Source organism: Pleurodeles waltl, chromosome 8 (assembly GCF_031143425.1).
Source record: "Pleurodeles waltl isolate 20211129_DDA chromosome 8, aPleWal1.hap1.20221129, whole genome shotgun sequence".
Lineage (NCBI taxonomy): Eukaryota > Metazoa > Chordata > Amphibia > Caudata > Salamandridae > Pleurodeles > Pleurodeles waltl.
Window position 1 is genome coordinate 1,400,879,081 of NC_090447.1, and position 20,859 is coordinate 1,400,899,939.

Consider the following 20,859-nt stretch of genomic DNA (forward strand, 5'->3'; position numbering starts at 1 on the left):
CTCACATCCCAGTCAACCAGTAACCCAATTTCTAACAGCCATCCTTACCATGACTCTCACACAGCCGTACACAGTGTTACTACCATGTACAGTATTCTCATAAATTATGTCATTTGTGATGTTATGAGTGTTGCTATGAATGCTATGATTTAACAAGGTCTAAATGAGGTAATATGAAAGGTTATAAGCTGTGCATGGGGAAGGCGCGAGTTATAGATTGTGTGGCCTGACTAGCGAGTTCACAACACTGTGTGCACAAGTCATAGAATTTCTAATGTTTGTGTTGTTTGGTATAATTAATAAAGTTTTCCTAACTATAACTTATCCTCAACCTTTGTTTTTTCATTGGGGGAAAAAAAACATATATATATATATATATATATATATATATATATATATTTTCTGTGTTGAAGTTATTTGTAAGTGTTAGCAGAAGGTCAGCGTTGCATTTTTGATTGTGTCATAATGGTAGTGCAACAATATGTTATAAGGATGGTACAAGTGGATGGTGTAAAATTCCACCATTCATCATTGTCAGATCACTGCCTAGGTACAATAATGAATCCATCAAATAAGCAGTTCATGTGAAAAATGAGTCAACTACTCAGTCATGCACTTGCTCTCCCTGACCTCTGTTCTGTGCCCCACCTCTGGAACCTAGATGGGGGCCACAATTCAGGGGTTATTTTTACAAGTAAGCCCCTGTTCGATGGCATATGTTGCTGCAGATACACATGTTTGGCACAGTCCGCTGCCTGGTGTTGGGCTCGGAGTATTACAAGTTGTTTTTCTTCGAAGAAGTCTTTTTGGTCACGGGACCGAAGGACTCCTCCCTCTTTGGCTCCATTGCGCATGGGCGTCGACTCCATCTTAGATTGTTTTTTTCCGCTGTCGGGTTCGGACGTATTCCTTTTCGCTCCGTGTTTCGGTTCGGAAAGTTAGTCAGAATCTCGGAAGAAAGCGTCGGTATTGTTCCGTTCGGTATCGGGATAGTTAGGTACATCGACACCGATCATCGGAAGACTTTGGGGCAGTTTCGATCCCCCATCGGGGCCTGGTCGGCCCGACCGCGTGCGACATCGAAGCCGATGGAACGGACCCCGTTTCGTTTCTGCCCAAAATGTCACAGTAAGTATCCTTATACAGATCAGCACTTGGTCTGTAACTTGTGCTTGTCCCCCGAGCACAAGGAGGATACCTGTGAAGCCTGTCGAGCCTTCCGGTCCAGAAAAACACTCCGGGACCGAAGAGCCAGGCGTCACCAAATGGCGTCCACGTCGACAAAACAACGTTTCGACGACGAAGAGGAAACATTCTCGGTTCCGGAATCAGAATCCGGAGACTCCGACGTCGAACAACAGCAACAAACTGTGAGTAAGACGTCGAAAAGTAAATCCATCGACAAACCGAAAGCCCAGGGGACGCCACTGCCAACAGGCCATGGCTTGACCCATAAATCAGGCGACCCGTCGAAGGGGCCGAAAAAGGGCACGCCCATAGCGAAGACACCCGACTCCGGTCGAGGGACCGCCATGGAGCAACCTCGGAGCCGAGAAAGCGGCTCCGAGAGACAGAAACAAGATACCGGCACCGAAAAACATCGGCACCGAGAATCCTTGCCGAAAGGAACAAAAATTCTGTCGGTGCCGAAACCGAAAAAAGATTCTCTCTCGGCGCCGAAAAATACCACACCTTCATCCTACTCAGAGGAACAAGGACTAAGTGGCCAAATGCACAAATTTGGACAAGAGCTCCAAAGTGTAGAATCGGACTACACACAAAAGAGACTGTGCATCCAGCAAGATACAGGGAAGATATCAACCCTTCCCCCAATCATGAGGAAAAGAAGGATCGGACTTCCAAAGGATGACACACAACCACAAGCCAAAGTGGTTAAAAAAGTCACGCCTCCGCCCTCTCCTCCACAGGCATCGCCGGCACAAACACCGCCACAAATGCACTCACCAGCGCAAACTACCATAAGTCATGACGATCAGGATCAAGACGCTTGGGACCTGTATGACACCCCAGTGCCGGACAATGATCCCGAGTCATACCCCACAAAGCCGTCACCGCCAGAGGACAGTACCTCATACTCGCAACTGGTGGCTAGGGCTGCAGACTTCCACAATGTCCAACTGCATTCCGATCCTATAGAGGATGATTTCTTATTTAACACCCTCTCGGCTACACATAGCCAATATCAATGTCTCCCAATGCTACCAGGGATGTTACGGCACGCAAAACAAATTTTTGAGGAGCCCGTAAAATCAAGAGCCATCACCCCAAGGGTGGATAAGAAATACAAACCACCACCCACAGACCCAGTGTTTATTACTTCGCAGTTACCACCCGACTCTGTGGTAGTAGGGGCAGCTCGCAAAAGAGCAAATTCACATACATCTGGCGACGCCCCACCTCCGGACAAAGAAAGCCGAAAATTTGACGCGGCAGGGAAAAGAGTGGCGTCACAGGCAGCCAACCAGTGGCGCATCGCAAATTCACAAGCGCTGCTGGCCAGATATGACCGCGCACACTGGGACGAGATGCAACTTCTCGTAGACCATCTTCCCCAGGAATACCAAAAAAGGGCGCAGCAAATAGTGGAAGAGGGACAAACGATCTCAAACAATCAAATCCGCTCTTCACTAGACGCAGCCGATACTGCAGCAAGAACAGTCAACACTGCTGTCACCATAAGGAGACACGCTTGGCTACGCACTTCAGGCTTCAAACCTGAAATCCAGCAGGCTGTCCTTAATATGCCCTTCAACGAGAAACAACTGTTTGGCTCGGAAGTGGATACAGCCATTGAAAAACTTAAAAAGGACACAGACACGGCCAAAGCCATGGGCGCACTCTACTCCCCGCAGAGCAGAGGCTCTTTCAGGAAAACTCCATTTAGAGGGGTGTTTCGTGGCCAACCCACAGACACCACCAGCCAACAATCAAGAACCACACCATATCAGGGTTCCTTCCAAAGGGGAGGTTTCAGGGGATATCGGGGGGGTCAATTCCCAAGGAGTAGGGGAAGATTCCAAACTCCAAAAACACCTCCACCTAAACAGTGACTTTCACGTCACGCAACCCCTTCACTCAACACCAGTGGGGGGAAGACTAAGCCAATTCTACCAATCTTGGCAACAGATTACAACAGACAATTGGGTATTAGCAATAATCCACCATGGCTATTGCATAGAATTCCACAACTTCCCACCAAACATCCCCCCCAAAACACGCAAAATGTCACAACATCATTTAGAACTTTTAGGACTAGAAGTTCAAGCACTACTGCAAAAGGATGCAATAGAATTAGTACCAGTACAACAAAAAAACACAGGAGTTTACTCCCTGTACTTTCTAATTCCAAAAAGAGACGAAACATTGAGACCAATATTAGATCTCAGGACACTAAATACCTACATCATATCGGACCATTTTCACATGGTCACACTACAAGACATCATTCCACTGCTCAAACAGCAAGATTACATGACCACATTAGACCTAAAGGATGCGTACTTTCATATACCAATACACCCTTCTCACAGAAAGTACCTACGGTTCGTATTCAAAGGAATACATTACCAATTCAAGGTGTTGCCATTCGGAATAACAACTGCACCAAGAGTGTTCACAAAATGTCTAGCAGTAGTAGCAGCACACATCAGGAGACAACAGATACATGTGTTCCCTTACCTAGACGACTGGCTAATCAAAACCAACACAGTAAAAAAATGCGCAAGCGACACCACCTTTGTCATACAAACCCTTCACAAACTGGGGTTTTCCATCAACTACACAAAATCACACCTAGAACCGTGTCAAACACAACAATATCTAGGAGCAACCATCAACACATCAAAAGGAATTGCCACTCCAAGTCCACAAAGAGTGCAGGCATTCCACAAGCTAATAAGTGCTATGTTTCCAAACCAAAAGATACAAGCAAAATTTGCGCTAAAACTTCTAGGCATGATGTCATCATGCATAGCCATTGTCCCAAACGCAAGACTACACATGCGACCCTTACAACAGTGTCTAGCATCACAATGGTCACAGGCACAGGGTCAACTTCAAAATCTGGTGTTGGTAGACCGCCAAACATACCTCTCGCTTCTATGGTGGAACAGCAAAAATTTAAACAAAGGGCGGACATTTCAGGACCCAGTGCCTCAATACGTTATAACAACAGATGCTTCCAAGACAGGGTGGGGAGCACACCTCAATCACCACAGCATTCAAGGACAATGGGATATACACGAAACAAAATTTCATATCAATTACCTAGAACTGCTGGCAGTATTTCTAGCGTTAAAAGCCTTCCAACCCATAATAACACACAAATACATTCTTGTCAAAACAGACAACATGACAACAATGTATTATCTAAACAAACAAGGAGGAACACACTCAACACAATTGTGCCTCCTAACACAAAAAATTTGGCAGTGGGCGATTCACAACAACATTCGCCTAATAGCACAATTTATTCCAGGAATACAAAACCAACTAGCAGACAACCTTTCGCGAGACCACCAACAAGTCCACGAATGGGAAATTCACCCCCAAGTTCTGAACAAGTACTTTCAAATTTGGGGAACACCCCAGATAGATTTGTTCGCAACAAGAGAAAACTCAAAATGCCAAAACTTCGCATCCAGGTACCCACACCGCGAATCACAAGGCAATGCTCTATGGATGAATTGGTCAGGGATATTTGCGTACGCTTTTCCCCCTCTCCCTCTCCTTCCATATCTAGTAAACAAGTTAAGTCAAAACCAACTCAAACTCATACTGATAGCACCCACATGGGCAAGACAACCTTGGTATACAACTCTACTAGACCTTTCACTAGTACCGCATGTCAAACTACCCAACAGGCCAGATCTGTTAACACAACACAAACAACAGATCAGACATCCTAACCCAGCATCATTGAATCTGGCAATTTGGCTCCTGAAATCCTAGAATTCAGACACTTGGACCTCACACCAGAATGCATGGAGGTCATAAAACAAGCTAGAAAACCTTCCACTAGACACTGCTATGCATCTAAGTGGAAAAGATTTGTTTACTACTGCCATGCCAATCAAATACAACCAGTACATGCCTCTACTAAAGACATAGTAGGATACTTACTACATTTGCAAAAAGCAAATCTCGCTTTTTCATCTATAAAAATACACCTCGCAGCTATATCTGCTTACCTACAAACTACTCATTCATCGTCTCTATTTAGAATACCAGTTATTAAAGCATTCATGGAAGGGCTAAAAAGAATTATACCACCAAGAACACCACCAGTTCCTTCATGGAATCTTAACATCGTCTTAACAAGACTCATGGGTCCCCCTTTCGAACCCATGCATTCCTGTGAAATGCAATATCTAACCTGGAAGGTCGCATTTCTCATTGCAATCACATCCCTCAGAAGAGTAAGTGAAATACAGGCATTTACCATACAAGAACCATTTATTCAAATACACAACAATAAAATAGTTCTAAGAACAAATCCAAAATTTCTGCCAAAAGTAGTCTCACCATTCCATTTAAATCAAACAGTAGAATTGCCAGTGTTCTTCCCACAACCAAATTCTGTGGCTGAAAGGGCACTACATACATTAGACATCAAAAGAGCACTAATGTATTACATTGACAGAACAAAGCTAATCAGGAAAACAAAACAACTGTTCATAGCTTTTCAAAAACCACACATAGGAAATCCAATCTCTAAACAAGGCATTGCTAGATGGATAGTCAGATGCATCCAAACATGCTATCTTAAAGCCAAAAGAAAATTGCCTATTACACCAAAGGCACACTCAACCAGAAAGAAAGGTGCTACAATGGCCTTTCTAGGAAACATTCCTATGAGCGAAATATGTAAGGCTGCAACCTGGTCTACGCCTCATACGTTTACTAAACACTACTGTGTAGACGTACTAAATGCACAACAAGCTACAGTGGGCCAAGCTGTACTAAGAACATTATTCCAAACTACTTCAACTCCTACAGGCTAAACCACCGCTTTTAGGGGAGGTAACTGCTTTATAGTCTATGCCAAACATGTGTATCTGCAGCAACATATGCCATCGAACTGAAAATGTCACTTACCCAGTGTACATCTGTTCGTGGCATTAGTCGCTGCAGATTCACATGTACCCTCCCACCTCCCCGGGAAGCCTGTAGCCGTTTAGAAGTAGATCATAAACCTTAAACATCTGAACATTTGTAAATAATTATTAGAAACTCTTATCATACATACATATTCACTCCATTGCATGGGCACTATTTATACCAAACAACTCCATCCTCACCCTCTGCGGGGAAAACAATCTAAGATGGAGTCGACGCCCATGCGCAATGGAGCCAAAGAGGGAGGAGTCCTTCGGTCCCGTGACCAAAAAGACTTCTTCGAAGAAAAACAACTTGTAATACTCCGAGCCCAACACCAGGCAGCGGACTGTGCCAAACATGTGAATCTGCAGCGACTAATGCCACGAACAGATGTACACTGGGTAAGTGACATTTTCATTACATGGCGAGGTTGTGCAACTCACAGCAAGCTACTACTGTCTTGACACGACTTGTGAGGAGTACCGCCTACTTACCTAAGACATGCTAGCTGTGTTTTATGGCTATGTTCTCATGCACAATAGGGCTGGCAGCTCACTGCTCACACACTTGTTAACACAAAAAGAGTGTGCTTTAGAGGAAGACACCGATCAACTCTCTACCACTCGAAGATAATTTGTTCTTGTCTCTGGTTAGATAAACTGTGCGAATTAGCCTTCTCTTTTTAAACTCTTGCTTTATTCAAGGCGACAAGGGAAGGAAGTGCCCGATTTAAGGGTCTATGCATGATTTTTCTGGAAACCTTTAAGCCCTCTGTCTACTCCTTATCTCCTGCTGCTTTGACAACATGATGTGATAATAACTCTGAAGGACATTATCCCATTGAGAACTGAGAAATAGTGAACTGGAATATACTGCTATAGGGCTGTTTTGTTAAGTTTTTCATTTTGCATTATTTGTTTACTTTTTAAGAAATTATATGCTTATGCATCATATGCGTGCAGTGACTCACAGTTGAACTTGCACAATGCACTTCACTTTGGCACAAGGGTCACGAGCTTCACATGTGATATTTCTTTATGTCAAAAAGCATTCTGTTTACATTGTTGTGCAAAGTGCCTCCTGAAAACAGTGAAACAATGATAATGCTTTGAGTAAATATTTGTGCAATTCAGTTGGATGATACAGCTGATTTGTTGGAACTGTACATAAAGTAACTGAGCTTGTAGTGGTAGTCCTTGTGGTGGTAGGAGTAATCTTTCTGTTGTATCTATTGATGGGCCCAACTCCTACTTCATCCCCATTGTTGTTTAGCATGCTTGATCAATAGCCACAAGTGGTGGTGGTGTTGACTGCATGCTGCAGGGTGGCAGTAGGGACTGGCTGCAGTCCAGGGTTCCATAGATTGTATGGCGACCTCCTCATCCCCCCCCCCACCACGCCGCGCGCACAGCCAAAGAGCCTGCGCTGTGGGTGTTGGCCACCAAAGGAGAGTTTGGGACAGGTTAGGGTGAATGTAAGGTTCTTCTGCGGCCAACCCTGCTCACACAGCCAAAGACCATGAAGTCTGCAGGCAACCCCATTGCACACAGAGATACGCATCAGAGTAGGGCACCTATCAAGTGTTAAGTGCAAGGGCTAGACAGAAGTCAGGACCCGCCACCAACCTCTGTGGCATAATGTGGAAGAAGCAAGTCCTTCATGTCCGCTCCCCTTAAAGCTTTTGCCGTGTTTATCCTTCTGGTGTATTGTTAATCTGCATACTGCTATTCCTGCTAAATTGTACTGCTCCCCTCTGTACTTTTTCCCCACTGTTGTAGTCCTTTATTATCATTTCCTTTTACTGTTGCTGTTAATTATTATTACTATTTACTACTGTTTAGTCCACTGGTAGTCTTTTTCCACTGCTATTGTATTTATATTGTGAACTGCGTGTTGCCTTTTGTTTATCTGCTTTCTTCACTTCTGGCTCTGCCTCTGCCTCCTACCATTTTTCCCTGTAGTTTTGCCACCATTTGTTTCCTTCACGCTTCTCTCATGCCTCCCACCTCAAACCAGTGCCCCACCCTCCTCCCAGGACCTATTTAATGAAGTCCTCAGCACAATCCTTTTGAATAGGTCCTTTCTCTGCTGCTTCTGCTTCACTTGGTCCTTGTGCATATTGCTATTCCTGGTACATTATACTGCTCCCCTTTGTACTGTTTTCCCCATTGTTGTAGTCCTTTGCTATGATTTTTTTACTGCTGTTAATTATTACTACTATTTATTACTGTTTAGTCCACTGTTAGTCTCCGTTTCCACTGTTAGTCTATTCCTATTGTGAACTGTGTGTTGCCTTTTGTTCATCTGCTTTGCTCGCCGCAGGCCCTGCCCCGTCACCCACCCACTGTCACCCGCCCACCCGATTTTTGCTGATGTTTTTTCCCTCCCATTTCCCTCATGCCACCCCTGCAACCCAGCGCCCCTTCCTCATCCCAGGACCTACTCAATAGAGGGCACAGTGCGCCTCGCATTGGCATGCGCTTGCCTGGCAAAGGAAAGCCCGCCTGTGCCCATCCTCGCCAGGACCGTCCCCAGCACCAGGAACCAACACATAAAGATACACTGCCTGCAAGCTCTGGACCATGGACTCAGCAACAACTGCCTCTGCACCTCACTATGATTTACAGTGGGACTTTTTTTCCTGCTGGTACTCTGACTTCTCCTGCAACACCGAAGCATCTGCACACACAGTGACCACCACCACACCAACATTGACTGCTTCAGAACAACTTCACTGCCTCCAGCTAAACTCACAATCACTCTGCAAGCATGCCACAGAGATTTGGGACACCATCACCTCCCTCACCCCAATGTCATCTTCCTCACTGAGACCTGTCTCAACCTTGCGTCTGCGCCCGACATTCCCACAGCAACTCCTGACAGCTACAAGATAGATCACCAGGACCGAAACAACAAACACAGCAGTGGAGTCTTCATGATCCACAAAGAAACCATCCACTGCACTAGCACCACAGAATACACCACCCGATCATTGAACACCTCAACTTCCTACTCCAAACCAACAACAAAACCATCATCAGAGGCACCCTCACAGACAAACCTCCAGGGCCCTACCCCAGTTTCTGTGACACCATCCCCAAATTCATCATTCACCATTGACTCCAAACATTACATCTTCTACAGAGACCTCCACTTTTACCTCAGCGACCCTAACAACACCACCACCCTCCACAAAAGCATAAAAAACATTGGCCTCACCCAACTAGTCACCGACCCCACACATAAATCTCAACTGGACAGACACACTATTGTTCATTTCATCATCACAGAATCCCCCAGCACCTCACACTGTAGTTGGAACAAGGTATCATAGAGCCAGCGAAACGACACCCTCAACACCTCCCACCCTGACACCGCAACCAACCTACAACAGGCAGTCAAGAACTCCACCTGGATCATATTGGCACTGACAGTCACCCACGTCAGCCCACCAAATTCCGGAGATCCACCAATCAGGCCAGTTGGTACATCACAAGCTGAGGACCACGAAACACAACTTCAAGCGACTAGAAAGGAAATGGCTCACCAGTTAGGATCCCACGGACTGAGCCACCTTCAAGACATCCTTCAACCAATACCACCAATTCTTAAAAAAGACAGAAAGGCGCGCTGTAGCCAACCGCATCAAAGCCAGTGCTAACCACAGCAAAGAACTCCTCAACATCGTCAAAGAGTTCTTCAACCCTGCAGCCACCGGAAACATCATTACCCCTTCCCAGGAACTCTGTGACACCCTGGCAGACTTTTTCCACAATAAGATCTCCACCATTTACAAAAACTTCAGGCCCTAACCCATCACTGCTGACATCCTCAGCCTCCCCACACCCACAGATGCAAACCCCAACCACCTGCTCACCACCTCTGACCAGTTCACCATATAGGACACTAACACCTTTCTCAGCGCAGCCATCACCACAGCCACCTTGCTTAAAGAGTGGAAACACACAGAAGTCAAACTCCTTCTCAAGAAACCATCCGTCGACTCCAGCAAACTCAAGAACTATCGTCACATCTTTGTGCTCTCCTTTCCTGACAAAGTCCTCAAGAAGGCCATCAACCATTAACTCATGGAAAACCTTGAGTACAACAATCTTCTGGTTTCCTTCTTCCAGTTTCCGTACCAACCACAGAACCAAAACTGCCCTCATCGCTGCCACTAATGACATCAGAGCCCTCCTTGACTAGGGAGAAACAACAGCCCTGATCCTTCTTGACCTCTAGCAGTGTTTGACACCGCATCTCACCACACCCATATCAAGAGACTTAATCACACTGAAATCCCAAAAAATGCCTTCAAATGGATCACTTCCTTCCTCACCGGAAGAACCCAGAGAATCTGCCATCAAACTCTCACCTCGAGGCTTCACTGTTCAACGCTTACATGACCCCCTTGGCCAACATTGTCAGAACCCATGGACTAAACATAATATCCTACGCAGACAACAACCAGCTTATCCTCTCACTATCAGAAGACCCCTCCACCACGATGGCCATCTTCAACAGGTGCATGGCGAACGTTGCTGACTGGATGAAGGGCAACTGCCTAACGCTCAACACAAACAAAACTAAAGTGTTGATCTTCAGGAACAGCACCTACCCATGGAACGACTCTGTTGAGATGACACAGTGCACGGTTCACGTTTCCAGGTGTTTTATTAGAATTACAAGTTTATATGAAACACCCACCACAACAGGGTCTGCTCCTCCTGCCGCTCTCTTCCAACTCCCACTGTTGCCTGGTTGCAGTCATTCTCTGTGATGTACCCAAGTATCCATTAGGTACATCACAGTTGAAGACACACCACAGCAGACTCCTGGTGGCCTTCCGAACTAGGACCCTCATCCACTCTGACAGACCACAGCCTTAACGTTGCCATTACCCTGAACAGCAAGCTTACCATGGAGAGCCAGATCAACACAGTCTCTTCCGGCTGCTTCCTCACACTTCGCTTGTTCCGCAAGATCTTCAAATGGCTCCCCTTCAACAGTAGGTGAACCGTTATTCAAGCATTGGTCACCAGCCAGCTGGACTACAGAAACACTCTCTACATAGAAATCACCATGCACCTCCTGAAGAGACTGCAGGCCACACAGAATTCAGAGTCTAGACTCCTCCTCTACCTCCCCAAACAGACCCACATCCCCACCCACCTCAAGAAACTTCACTGGCTCCCCATTCAGAAGATATGTCAATTTAAGATGCTAATCTAAATCTACAAAGCCGTCCGCAATCAAGGGCTAGCATACATCAACCACGGCCTCAACTTCCACCAACCCACCAGACACCTGCCCTCCGCATCCCTCTCCCTCACACACACACCCGCATCCGCTGAAGCAACAGTGGAGCACGTTTCTTCGCCTACCCCACTGCACAGTCATGGAATGGCCTTCCCCGTCACCTCAGGAACTCATCCTCTCTTCTAGAATTCAGGAAAGGACTTAGGACATAGCTGTTCAACTCCCACTCCCCAAGTACCAAGGTTTGCAGCGCCTAGATACCCTTGCAGGTGATTAGCCATGCTTTATAAATCCTGTTTGATTGATTGATGCGCCCTGGATGTTGACTTTAGGGGCTGGCAGGAGGCCAGGCCCTGTTGCCAATCCCGTAGGAAGCAACTGAAGGCCCCATTGCAGCAGTGATTCTCCACCTGCAGGGTGTAAGGTCAGGGCCAGTAGGTCGGGTCCTGTGGTCAACCCTGCTGTACACAGCCTTTAGCGGTGCATAGTGAGACTTGTCCAGACTTTCTGGCCAACTCCTGCTGCACACAGCCAAAGTGTGTGTGCTCTAGATGTGGGCCGCCCCTGGAGTTTTGGACACAGGTAACTCATTGATGTTGAATGTGATCAAAAATCCACTGAAAAAACATAGGTTAAAGTAAAGTTATGTTCAGAGGTAGTTATAACACTTCAGTATCTGTTCAAAAAAGTTCTTAGAACTTTACCTGAAATAAAATCACAGTTAAATAGTTATGATCATGAATTAAGACCGAAAAACCATAACTCCTCCATCAAATGCAATGTTTTTGATCTCACAATATTTTTACAAATAAATGACACCTGAAAGTGAAATGTAATTAAACAACACATAATCAAGCACATAAATAATATACATTCATATTCACCCCTTTGAGAGTGGTAAGTGTAATGTGATATGTAATCTCATCTGTAAGGGGATTCACCACAACATTGGTAATTGCATCTGTTTCATTAAGGGTGAAACACACATATATATATAGCATATACGTGAGACTGTATATGCAAGATGCGTGCCTTTTTTTTGTGTTTGTGTGCATGTAAACTATCTATTCAAACAGTAAACTTACCAAAGCCATTCTGACATATAACAAGGTTGAGTTACAATTGGATTACAAACTATCTGTTCACATTTATGCTAAGTATGATCAGTAACACTGTGCTACCCTTTCTGATATTGTTACATCGAGATGTGAAAGAGGGTGAAAACAAATCTCGACCCCTCTTGAGAATAATATGTACAGTATGTAGATAATATTTCAGTAGGCTGCTTTTTCACGTAACTTTTACGCTCAGTCCCTGCCTCCTTTTTTCCTTGACCGGATGTATCCCTTGCAGTTTGACAGGCTTTAAAATGTGTGTCTTAGTCTCCCAACATAATTATGCACAATCAGGTACCTACAATGGAAACTCCTAATGGTACTTTTGTGCTCCATTTAACAAATTTGAGGGGAAGAACTACGTACCCTATTTACTATTTATAACGAGTTCAATTCATAATGTATCGGCAAGCTGTTATGCTGCAGTTTATAAAATAGGTTTTACAATATTTGCTTCAATCTTTCTAAATAACGATCTCTGGCTTCATGCACTGTGTATTGACATCAAATGTACGAGCCAAATGTGAAGTAAACCCTTTGCCCAGTGGGGCTAAACTCATAAATGGGATCTGATTTTTAGTACTGTATAGTATTACTTGGACTTAAATACGTTCTCCAAGAATTCCTCTTCCTTAATGTAATCACACATTTTTTTGTGGCATGTTTGCTCAAATTCGATCCCAAGGGCACGGTAACATATTTGGTGCTGATGGTGTTGCACCTACTAATGTAACAGTTCAGGTTGGTTCGTTCCATGTTTACAATTGCAGGCACAGGGAGCCAGAACCTGAGTGGCACCGTTCTCCATCCAGCATGCCCAAACTAGAAGTAGGAGGGATAGCCGCATAGCCCCTATTAATAACTGAACAAGCATTTTCATATTTGCACATATCTGTGGTGTATAGATGCTTCAACAGGGTCTTTCAGGTCGCTGTTTCCTCTCTGAACGTTTTGTTTGCAGTGGTACTTCTGTTTTATTCACATTACTGTGTTATATACTATATTTGTCACCAGTATTCTAGAGGATAACTGGTATGCAGCCTTTGTGCTGTGACTTCAGGGCCGCAAGAACTTGCGCCAAATGCACAGCACCACGTAAGTAAATAAATAACGTGGCAGATGCAGGCAGCAAAATGCCATGGGCCGGAGAGGTCAGAATACAGGGATACCGATGGCACCTCTGTAAAAAAAAAAAAAAAAAAATGCAGGCGGACCCCAAGAAAAACAAAAAAAACAGAAAGACTTAGACCACAGAAGTCCATACCCCAATCCAGGTCCTACCAAAAAACATCTCTTTTCCACGGCACAACGGAAGAGTGGTAAACTGATAGAAGACAGGTATGCAGAATAAGGGGGGGAGGGGTTAAAGAATAAAATGACAGGTATTATTGCGGAGCACACATCTGTGCATAAAGTGCATCACCATGTGTGGCAAGGTGAAATGTCACCTCAGTGTTCTCTTTAGAGTCACAAAAAGAATATGCTCCTGTGCGTGGTTGTTCTTTGTAAATTTTGTTTTTATTAACCCTCGTCTTTTCTTTTCATTAGATCAAAATTTCGAGGGCAGAAAACTTATTTTTCGAATTCTTACCTGAGCCAGTGTGTCCTGTGGAGATTCAGTTGGTAGCAAAAAAGAAAAAAGTTGTAGAATGCAGCAGCGATGAAGATGAAAGTGATGGAGAAGATGTACATGAAGATTACACGTGTCGAATTGGTGTAAACACTAAACTTTCTATTGATACCAGTGCTTCAGACGTTACCACATCACACACATTCACAGACTCTTCAGTTGTTGATATGAGCAGCCACGAAACTCTATGTACCAAAGCATCACAATCCGAAGGGCTTCCAACCTCGGCGGAAGATGAGAGTGGAACAAGCAAACTCTTGACTCCTTTGATGAGTGGAGAGCGTTCCTTAACACGCTTGGAGAACACTGGAAATTTCAATGTCAATTTAGCTTCTGTGTTACTAGGGACTTCAGGGAAGCCAAGCAGTGGCGATGTGGCTAGTCAAGAATCTCCTCAAGGTGACCAGGAGTCTTCAGCAAGCTCCCAGGATTCAAGTGCACCTCTGCTTGCTTTTGACCTTTTAGTGGACAAAGTAGGTGTAGAACTGGCAGAATTAACTGAGGATCTTGAGGATTGTTTTTATAATGAAGGGCTAGACACCGATGAAAGCGATGATACTGAAGAAAACCAGGTTTCTGAATACATGAGGCGATGAGCTGAAGAAATCAAAAAACAATTCTCACAAAAGTTACAAATGTTTACGATTTAAAATGTTAGCTCAGTACCTCGGTTTGAGATGTGTCTTCCCTTTGCTTTCTAGGATGTTGTCATCTCTTGTCTCTTTCTCAGCCTCTCAAACTCTCTTAAATGAGCACCTCTCCCAATCTCTCGACTGGGACCGATCATACGTAGCCTCCAGGTTTCACGGATCCACCAGTAACAGCATAGTAGAACTGCCACTTGCTGATGCAGGGTAAGAATGATCCCATATAGCAAACTGGAGGAGAATTCAGATGTAATTTTAAGAAGAAAAGCCAAGACGTATAAAAGAGACTAGGAAACTTGGCATGGTAAAGAGTTCCTCAATGGCCAGTGAAAAATGAGGCCACCCCTAAAGGCCAGACCAAACAGATGTTAGTACCTTTTGTTCCTAAACATACACTGCTGGGTAATGCGCTGATTTATTGATTCTTACAGAAAGAGACCCGTTTGACATCTGTTGCTGCCCTTGTTTGTGCCCACTTTGATTCTGTTTCTCCAGTGCATCTTTCTTCTGGTTTCTCTGGTTGCTGTTGTGTGGAGACTGATGGTGAACAGGCTGCACCCCACAGTTGTAAGCTCAGCTAGATAGTCATTAGCTACATGAAAATCCAGGAATCAGGCACCCAAAGATGTTTGCAACTCACCTATATTAAAAATGAACCAACTTTGCCCCTTGAATGTGAAGTTATCCCTGGTTACTAACGGAAGGTGTCATGTATGTCCGAGGGAAGGTTACTACACCCTTTTCCCAGACCATGAGCTCTGTGTGTTGAGTCATCTTGGTAGGCCCAGCCTTGCCTGCCAGGTGTGGTTCCTGGACACACGCCACCAATTCAATCCACGCTGCCCCCACTCAACATTTCCTAATAGTGAAGGAGTGGAGGATTCTCCAGTCCTTCCTTCCTACGATAATTACTCTTGAGCGATTGTTTCCTTAAGAACTAACCTTTATTGATCTAGACCATGTCATACAACTTGCGAGGAATTCCAGAAACTGATCAAGAAATGCACTACAAGGCCCTTAGTCCATCAAGTTGTTGAGGTCTTTCCATTGTTTTATCCAAATTATTCAACCCTCTTGCCATGCTCTGTAGATAATTCCATGCTTCTAGTTCCAGATGGATTATCTGTGCCAGTAAAAACTTGCACAAGCTGTTTGACAGCCGTCAGTGCTTAGAGGATTAGGACTGAGGAATCCTTCTCTTTCTTTGAGACCATTAAAAACAACTTGAATGGCATCTTCTTTCCGGTCAGCAGGCCTACAGCCTTTTAATCACCAGCTGCATACCTTCTGGATCATCACAGTCTTCCATCACATGCATAAGCTGTTTGAAACAGTCGCCTTGTGTGGCGGAAGCTGCGTTTTTCAGACAATAGCTTTCCCAGTCACCATTATGTTAGTGTGTGCTGTGGTGTATTAGTGATACAGCATACGTGTTACCTTTATGAAAGCAGGACTATTGAACTGGTTTTCTGGGATCACCGTTTTGCCATATTTACTGCTGTTGATACAGGCAAGTATACCCCGAAGCCTACAGATGGCAGATGGATTACCTTTTGTATCTTAAATTGCAGCTATGGGGGATGGTTTTTCTCCCATTGGATGTCCATGCACATTCCTCTAAAGCAATGACAGCCTGAGTTTCAGTCTGCATGTACTTGCCAGGCAGAGATACATAACTATAAGCAGGATGCTTTTGGTGGTTCATCAAAGGGCAATGAGCAATTTGGCAAAGATGTCTTAAGAAATCTATTTGCTCTAAGCTATTGGGTTTTTGTCACATTCAGAATAAGACAAAAACAATATAGTTTTAACAGGTGAACATTAGGAACATGAGAAGGAACTTTAGAAGGAGTAAAATGTTCCTATGTCTGGCGGGTCATTTACTCAGGAATTGAGGCAAGGAAATCGCTATTATGGTGTTCATGAACAATGTGTTTAATGGCCTTGTTGAATGTGAGCTCTGTGCAACCTATGATTACGCAGTGGATCATTGATAAATCATTTAGTGAGTACAGAAAGTTCCTTCCCTTCCATGCAGAAGGTTTAAGATTGATGTTATGTAATATTGTTCTGTTGGACAGATATTAACTGTTGCCTGGTACTGCAATAATCTAGTTCTGTGATATCAAGGTTCTTATCATTATTGTATAATGAATTCTTGTCCGAGTTTACACTGCTCTTTCCTATGTAATATATTTCGAATGTTACTAATATCAGGTCCTCGAATACAATTTCCAGATCTTTTCATCCAGTTTTGCACTACCCATTCCGGAATCTCAAAACAACGCATAGCTAGAATGTGGCCAAATTCTATCGTTTTCAATCAATGAGACATAAAACCAGAATCTGATCCTCATACTGATAAATGCATAATTTTTGACTCCGAAGTAAGGGCCATATGAACAAAAGCATTTTCCCATAGACACATAATGGGTAAAATCGTTTGATACATCTGGCCCTAAATTTCATATATTTCTATGCAAATCACTGAACGGAAATGCTGTTCTTAGGTAGTCTTGAGACATTGACATCTGGTGGTCAAATGAGTGAAAATATGGGTTGCTTTTAGAGTGCTCCACTGCCTTTTGGCTAGGTTTGTGCTATACAAGTATCCCATAGAAATACCTTTTTTTGTGTTTGCTTTCCTGAGCAACACACTTTTGAGAAAGGGCACACCTTGCTTTAGGATAGAGTTATCTTATAGATCTAAGTAACCATGCTCCTTGTATTTTGTACCTGTAAAAGTTTGGTTTCTTGTTTGAGTCAATTGATCACGGAAGCGTAGTTACAGATGAAAATGTGAAAAGAGTACATCAGTGTTAATGTAGGTAGGGACAGGATTTACATCACTCATTTTTAAAAATTAAAATGAGGGCATAAGGGCAGATTCTGCAATCTGGCAAGTGTAGCATTTTTAGAACACAATAAGAGAAGGTAAAGAAGTGTGGCAAATGTATAATTGGGTGAGCAAAATGTTAATTTTGCAAATTATTTGGTCACTTTTACAATGCTCAGCAAGTGTTTTGTGAGTGGGATGAATGGAGCAGAATTATTTAAATACTTCAAATCTTGCTCTAAAAGGTCATTTCATTCCAGATTTGATCTTGCTTAGTTCAGTACTTAGCCAGTATCTGTTATTTTAGGAGATTTGCATGCACACATGTTTTTTTAATGCCACATAGCTAATGAGTATTCGTAATGTATCTGCCCTGAGCAACCAAGACACTTTATTCTTTTTTTACATTTCTAAAAAAACAAGTATTACATTTTGTTCGCTGCTGTCTATAGAGTAACATTTATTGCCTTTTTATTGCAAATAAAATGTAATCTTTTGATGTGGTTGGTTTGTTTGCACTGACTTCTTTTAGGTACTCTTTATAGTATTGTAGACAAGTAAACAGCAAGATTCCTTCGATAGTACTGCCTCCATCTTTCACCACATCTCTCAGGTGGCAGTCCAATTTTCCAGACATGCCAAAGGACCCAATTCATACGGGAGATTTCTGATTTTTAAAGCTAACAATGGCTTTATTTTAGCTGCCTCCCACCTGAAATTGTCCCTATTTCATTGTAACTCAATGGGAAAATATATCCTCCTGATTATTATCTTTAACTCCCTCTTTTTGCATTACAAATGTTGGCATGTATGATTTTAATGTATTTAAATGCTCTCATCTTTCATCTTCGCCCACTGATTGAGAGTTAAATGCCAGTCTAACTGGTAGAGATCCTGCTAATGAATATACGTCGGAATAACGCATGCTGGAACCACGCATGCCTGAACAACGAGGTCAGAACAACAAGCGCATTGTTACCACTAATGCCTTTACCACAATGCCTTAACAGCGATATTTTGTTGTAAAGGCATGCGTAGAACAGCATGCGTGGTTCAAGCATCCGACCCCTAAAACTACTGCGACCCCCCACCCCAAGAACTTAAACTACCCCAACCCCCCTGCCCCACCTCTAAAACCTAAAATTACCCCGACCCCCCCACCCCTGCCTCTAAAACTACCCGACCCCCCAACACCCACCCCTAAAAACTAAAATCACCCCTACCTCCCACCCTGCCCCTAAAACTACTGCGACCCCCACCCCACCCCTAAAACCTAAACTACCACAACCCCCACCCCACCTCTAAAACTACCCCGACACCCCACCCCTAAAAACTAAAATTAGCCCGACCCTCCCACCCTGCCCCTAAAACTACTGCAGCCCCCAGCCCCTAAAAGGTAAACTACCCTGACCCCCACCGTTAAAAACTAAAATTACCCCGACCCCCCCACCCTTGCCCCTAAAACTACTGTGACCCCCACCCCTAAAACTACTGCGGCCTCCCCACCCCGCCCCCAAAACCTAAAACCACCCGACCTCCCACCCCGCCCATAAAACTTAAACTACCCCAACCCCTCACCCCGCTCCTAAAACTTAAACCTCCCCAACCACCCACCCCACCCCTAAAACTATCCCAAACCCCTGCCCCTAAAACCTAAAATTACCCCTACCCCCACCCTGTCCCTAAAACTACTGCAACACCCCACCCCACCTCTAAAACTACCCCAACACCCCACGCCTAAAAACTAAAATTAGCCCGACCCTACCACCCTGCCCCTAAAACTACAGCGGCCCCCAACCCCTAAAAGTTAAACTACCCTGACCCCCACACCTAAAAACTAAAATTACCCCGACCCCCAACCCCTGCCCCTAAAACTGCTGTGACCCCCACCCCTAAAACTACTGCGGCCTCCCCACCCCGCCCCCAAAACCTAAAACTACCCGACCCCCCACCCCGCCCTTAAAACTTAAACTACCCTAACCCCTCACCCCGCTTCTAAAACTTAAACCTCCCCAACCACCCACCCCACCCCTAAAACTACCCCGAACCCCTGCCCCTAAAACCTAAAATTACCCCACCCCATCCCTAAAACTACTGCAACACCCCACCCTGCCCCTAAAACCTAAAATTACCCCAAACCACTCTGCCCCTAAAACCTAAACTACCCCAACCCCCACCCTGCCCCTAAAACTACCCCACCCACCCCTAACAACTAAAATTACCCCACCCGTAAAACTACCTCGACCCCCCCGCCCCTGCCCCTAAAACCACCCCTAAAACTTAAACTACCCCAATTCCCCTCACCCCCGCCCCTAAAACTACCCCGACCTCCAACCCCCACCATTGAAACCTAAAATTACCCCAACCCCCCACCCAGCCCCTAAACAATTACAACTTCCCCGACTCCCCACTCTGCCCTTAAACACTAAAACTACCCCGGCTCCTAAAACTACCACCCAACTCTACCCCAGCCCCACTTACCTCACCGCGTACTCTCCCGATCCTGAATCTCTTTTCCTCTGCCTTAACCACGCATGTACGTTGTTCACGACATGTGTGGTTAAGGCAGAGAAAAACAGAGTCGTTGTTCACGAAAGCGCTGTTCCGCTTTCATGGACAACGCACCTTGTTGTTCCGCTGTCATTGTTTAGGCGGTTTTCCCCTGCTAATGCATAATCCTTGTCACAGATTTTAATAAACTGTTTCTGGTAGGCTGGGAAAGAGAGAAATCCGACTTTTGATATTACCTGAAACTGAGCTTCCTTTCTTTCCACATAAGGGACTCCTAAGAGGGAAATAAGTTTTATCAATGAAATTGCCTGTAGCCCCAGAGAAGATGACCACAAACAGATCCACTCAAATTTGTTCAACCTCTAAGCAGGTGTTGAGAATAAGGTGTGGAATAGTATTTGTAAAGTGTTGGCTAACCAAAAACATCATAGCCACTGATGACAATGGCAAAAGGATGGAGAGCGCAAAAAAAAATTAAAATTCAGTGAGCAAGAACTGGAGGTGCTCACAGAGGAGTGTGTCAAAAGCCAGGAAAAGCTGTTTGGCAAGAGCTTTCTGCAGGTTCCAGAGTGAAAAATGTAAAATGTGGCAGAACATTCAGGCCAAGATCAGCACAATGGGTATCAGGCAGTGCTTGGTTGAGGAAATTCACAAGAGCTGGTACGAACTACGGACACGGGCCAAGGAGAAGGTTGCAAGCAGGCTTGCCAAAGCAAAGCAAACTGGCACAGGGCCATCCAC

The 20,859-nt window shown here is 44.5% G+C and overlaps 1 protein-coding gene across 1 annotated transcript in view; it reads left to right on the plus strand.

Moving 5' to 3' along the window:
• IFNAR2 (interferon alpha and beta receptor subunit 2) overlaps positions 1-18,111 on the plus strand; it is a 157,477-nt gene extending 139,366 nt beyond the window's left edge. Inside the window, exon 8 of the mRNA XM_069202454.1 lies at positions 14,043-18,111. Within this exon, the coding sequence (XP_069058555.1) occupies positions 14,043-14,720 (678 nt within the window). The 3' untranslated portion in view covers positions 14,721-18,111. The remainder of the gene's footprint in view (positions 1-14,042) is intronic.
• Positions 18,112-20,859: the final 2,748 nt, after the last annotated feature.